Source organism: Hyperoodon ampullatus, assembly GCF_949752795.1.
Source record: "Hyperoodon ampullatus genome assembly, chromosome: 14".
NCBI classification, from domain to species: Eukaryota; Metazoa; Chordata; class Mammalia; order Artiodactyla; family Ziphiidae; genus Hyperoodon; species Hyperoodon ampullatus.
Window position 1 is genome coordinate 995,001 of NC_136927.1, and position 5,000 is coordinate 1,000,000.

At 63.7% G+C, this 5,000-nt stretch overlaps 1 protein-coding gene across 1 annotated transcript in view; it reads left to right on the forward strand.

Annotated features, from left to right (window-relative positions):
- Nucleotides 1-1,766: 1,766 nt before the first annotated feature.
- The window catches only part of UNCX (UNC homeobox), a gene marked incomplete at both ends in the record, with an annotated part of 3,898 nt that continues 664 nt past the window's right edge, over nt 1,767-5,000 (forward strand). The window contains 3 exons of the mRNA XM_079720106.1: nt 1,767-2,055; nt 2,281-2,456; nt 4,519-5,000. The exon at nt 4,519-5,000 is cut by the window's right edge and continues 664 nt beyond it. Of these exons, the coding sequence (XP_079576232.1) occupies nt 1,767-2,055; nt 2,281-2,456; nt 4,519-5,000 (947 nt within the window). The remainder of the gene's footprint in view (nt 2,056-2,280; nt 2,457-4,518) is intronic.

Here is a 5,000-nt window from a genome sequence, read left to right on the forward strand (position 1 = left end):
CGACAGGAGGGGGGCAGGAGTAAGGTCCCAAATTCCAGGCCTCCTCTCCCTCTCGGCGAGATTTCGGGCCTGTCCCGCATCCCCTGCGCCTCTCCCCGTCTTGAGCAAGGGCGGAGAGGAGGGTGGATAAATCGCGGGCGATGCGCCAAGGCACACCCAGTTCGGACCCTCGCCAGGGTGCGCGTCCAGCACCGGGTTCTCGGGCAGGTCCGGGCGGAATCCGGCTCACGGGTCGGGGGTGCGGGCCTCGCCCCCTCGGGCTCTCCCCTCCTGTCGACCCGAGCGGTTGTGTGCAGCCCTCCCCGGGCACGGACACACACGCACAGGCGCTGACACAGGAACCGGCACAGGAGCGGCGCCGACGCGCAGACGCACAGCCCTGGCCTGCCCTTCCCCTTCGCTCCTGGCTCGGGGCTCGGTAGCCTGGCTCACCAAAGGCCACCTTGCCTGTCGCTTTGCCTGGGGTGAGAGGCTGCCGGCCGCACGGCTCCAGGACTGGCTCGAACCGAGGCCCAGGAGCTCTTCCTCCCTGCCTGGGGGCTGGCCGCAGCAAAATGCAACCTCCCCACTGACAAACTTTTTTACAAAGGCCGCTTTATATAAAGATATATGTATCTTTCCCTTCTGCCCACAGCGCTTAATTTGCTGCTTATTTAAGAATATATCCTTTAATGATTGAGCTCTGAGTCTATCGATATTTCATAGTGGAGAAGGGAGTGACACTTCTCTGAGAACATAATTTAATTATAACAAATGAGTTGGGCGCCTTGGCCCTATTCTTCAGAGGCTGAGTCAAAGCGAGATGTATTTATTTTTTCACTTGTGTGTGTGTAGGGGGCCTGATTGGCTGCCACCCCAAACTACTTCTCCCCTCCTCCTTTCCGCCTCCCTCCGCCGCTGCCCGGGTTTTGCCGGGGTAGAGGGTAGGGGGTAGGGGGTAGGGTGCGGGGTCAGGGCGGCACCCCAGCCACTGTCCACCTCTGTGTCTATAGAACGGGCTGCTGCCAATCAATCCGAGAGGGCACTGGTCATCTGTTTCGGAGTCACCTCCTCCCTCTGCTCCCCCTGCCCCTCCCCCGCCGGGCTCCTCTCCCCCGCCGCCTGGAGCCGGAGAGACGAGAAGCCCTTGTAGTTTTAAATTCAATGTGACAGTTTCGGAAAGAGCGGATGATGAATCTCCTATTATTGGATCAGTCTATTTGCCGCTCAATGTCTCTCTGTAATTGGAGCAACATCACTTTAAAGGTTCAGAGAGTACAGCATTTCTGGTGAAAAATCCCCACAACACGCGGCGAATGTTTTAAAGGGAAATCTATTAGTGATTTGCGGACGGGCGGGAGCCGGCGGCAGGGGGAGGCGCGGGCTGGGTCCGGCGGGGATGAGGGTGGGGGCTCGCCGGGGTCCCCCGCCCGGGCCGCTCCCCGCGCCCCTCCCCCCGTCTTGTTGTGACAGTGCCTGATACTGTTTATTGAGGTGCATGTCAGGTATAATTAGCAATCGATATGGAAAACGTTTCCTTGCACCCAGCACGCCTCTGACGTCAGAGCCGATTAGCGCTTCTTATTGGTCCCAAATTCCCCGGGCCGCGGCTAATTATCGGGAGCTTGATGTTGATAAAGTAAAGCGCCGGAGTGCGGGCGAAGCATGTGTAGGGCTCCGGGTCCCTGTCTCCGCCGCCGCCGTCCGCGCCTCCCGCCGCTGGCCCGCCCCGGCCCCGGCCCGCGCCCCCGCGCCACGCCGCCGGCCCCGCCGGCCCCCCGCGCGAGATGATGGACGGCCGCCTCCTGGAGCACCCGCATGCCCAGTTCGGGGGCTCACTGGGCGGCGTGGTGGGCTTCCCCTACCCGCTGGGCCACCACCACGTGTACGAGCTGGCCGGCCACCAGCTGCAGTCGGCCGCCGCCGCCGCCGCCGCCGCCTCGGTACCCTTCTCCATCGACGGTCTGCTCAGCGGCTCGTGCGCCGCCGCCGCCGCCGCCTCGGTGGTCAACCCCACGCCGCTGCTGCCGGCCGCCTGCGGGGTCGGCGGCGATAGCCAGCCCTTCAAGCTGTCAGGTAGGCGCGGCGGGCGGGGAGGGGGCGGCGGGAGGCAGGGGGCCCCGTCGGGCGGAGGAGTGGGTCGCGGGCGGCCGCGGCTCCACGGCCTCCTCGCTCGCCGCCCTCCGCCCGGCTCAGGGCGCGCGCCGCCCTCTCCTCTCGGTGGCGCCTGCACAGAAGCGGGTGGCCGCGTTCCAGCCGGGCCCGGGGCTGAGCCGCGCGGCGTCCTGTGCGTGCCCGCAGACTCGGGGGACCCGGACAAGGAGAGCCCGGGCTGCAAGCGGCGGCGCACCCGCACCAACTTCACGGGCTGGCAGCTGGAGGAGCTGGAGAAGGCGTTCAACGAGAGCCACTATCCCGACGTGTTCATGCGCGAGGCGCTGGCGCTGCGCCTGGATCTGGTTGAGTCCCGAGTTCAGGTAAAGACCCGCCTGTGCGTCCCGCGAGCCAGCATCCCGCCTGGCGGCCTGCGCGGCCCGGCCCGCCTTTGTTCTCGGCTTCCAGGTGGGAGACCACAGCCTCCGTCAGAGCCCGCCGCGCGCACGCCCGCCGGAAGGTTGGGGGGGGGGGGTCCGGGGCTCGGCGCCCCGCGGAGAGGGAGGCGGGCATCCCGGAGGGAGCCGAGGCGGCTCGGGAGGGGCCGGAGAACGACTGTTGCGTCCGAACCGGGGAGCTGTGTGGTGGGTCGGGGCGACGGCGAGAAACGAGGCGCTGGGGCGGGCGAAGCGGCCAGAAGGAACCGGCCTGGCTCGGACTGGAGGAGACCGGGAGAAGGCAGACCCCGCGACTCCGGGCCCCGGCTGGGGGCTCCACACACCAGCCTGCAGCTAGCGCGTTTGTTTACTTTCGCCTCTAAAATATTCACACGAAAACATGTATTTATTCAGAGCTTTGCAGAAGGGGGCAGCTGAGGAAGGGGAGGCGGACACAAACAATTAACACATTGTGGGGGGAAAGGGTGTCTGAATCCTTAACACCATCGGTTATATCTTTTTTTTCTCCCGTAATTTGATTTTATTCTGAGACTGCCGGCGGTATTCTTTTTAAAAATACAGTGTCAATTTGGTGGATTGAAAATTCAAGATGAATCGTGCATAATTAGATGTTTCCCTAAAGTACAGACATCTTTTTCCGGGTCGGTGTGGTGGTCAGCGGGGTGTGGGCCACAGCTGTGGGCGCTGGGCTTGGAGACTAAGGCTGGGAAGGCACCTGCTTAGCGCCAGTAGCTTTGTCTAAAAGGTGTTCTCTCCTGTGTTTGGGCCTCCCCGCATGACCTCTTCTGTTTGTAAATCCTCTTATCCAATTTGTTCTAAGTGTCTTAAGTGAACTCACGACCTCTTCATTTCTCCTCTAATATGATAATGAGAAATTCGGGGTGACAAGGCAGCCTGGAATTTACACCAAAAAAGAAGTATTTAAAAAGAAAGAAAGAATGAAAGGGCAGAGACAGTCTTGGGGAGGTTACCACTTAACTCATCACACACCTTGGCACCAAAAAAGGGTGCCGGTGACCAGGCAGGCGGGCCTGCTATTGTGCCGGTCTCTACACAGCCGGAACAAAGAATTCGAATTATCGCGATCTTTTGAGAAGGGTCGTGTGCCTGGGGCTCAGCGGGATTTGACTGTGTGTGTGGTGCTGGAGCCAGGGTCTAGGGCTGCTGCCACCCCGGAGAACCGCGGGGCTCCCAGGAGGAGGCCTGCAGAGAGGCGGCAGGATGCAGGACGGGCCCTGGCCTCTTCACTGCACGGCCTGGAAGCTGGCCTCTTGCTTCCCTGACTGCCGGACCCCTCCGTGGTCCAGGCCATGCACAACTGGCTGTGTTGGTGCCCTGGCATGGAACCTTCCTTCAGAAAGCAGGCTTTCTGAATGGGGAGGGGAGGAAGGGGCTGCTGAAGCTCTCCCCCCCAAGTTCGGCTTCCCAGGCCCTTCTGGAGGAAAAAGCACCCAGATTTCCCTTCACGGGAACCCCCAAAATCTGGGCTTTGACTCAGTCTCCAGGGAGCCGAAGACAGGTGTGGAGGGCAGCTGAGCCCGGCCGCTCCTGGTCCTCAGGCCAGACGTTCAGCGCCGGGCCAGGCGGGCTGCTTAGAACACAAGCTGTGAGAAGCCAGGAGGGGCGAAGAGGGGCCCCCTGCCCTCTGCCTCCCGACCAGGAACCCGACGCCCTCGGTCAGGGGCCAGACCGGCCCTGCCCAACGAAGGGGCAACTCCCAGTTCCCCGAGGTGAGAAGCTGGAGCGGGAAGCAGGCCGAGAGGCCCCATCTACCTCCCTCTGGGTGGAAAAGATAACACTTTGGAACCTGCAGCTTGAGTGCCAAAATCCAGCTCAGGGTCGGCTGGGCCGCGTGGCTCGGCTCCCGCCCCCTTGGCCGGAGCCGAGGTTGTGCAGGCCTCTCTGGGGGGAGTGGGGAGGCCCGAAGCCCCCCACGGCAAGCCTGCCGCCTGACCGTGCCTTCCTTTCCCCTATCCGGCTGCTCTAGGTCTGGTTCCAAAACCGCCGGGCCAAGTGGAGGAAGAAGGAGAACACGAAGAAGGGCCCTGGGCGGCCGGCGCACAACTCCCATCCCACCACGTGCAGTGGCGAGCCGATGGACCCGGAGGAGATCGCGCGCAAGGAACTGGAGAAGATGGAGAAGAAGAAGCGCAAACACGAGAAGAAGCTGCTCAAGAGCCAGAGCCGCCACTTGCACTCGCCCGGAGGCCTGTCCCTGCACAGCGCGCCCAGCTCCGACAGCGACAGCGGCGGCGGCGGCCTGTCCCCGGAGCCCCCCGAGCCGCCGCCGCCCGCCGCCGTGGCTAAGGGCCCCGGCGCGCACGCCGCCGGCGCCGCCGGTGCTGCGCCCGCACCGCCCGGCGAGCCGCCCGCTCCCGGCACCTGCGATCCCGCCTTTTACCCGAGCCAAAGAAGCGGCGCCGGCCCGCAGCCGCGGCTCGGCCGCCCCGCGGACAAGGACGCGACCCC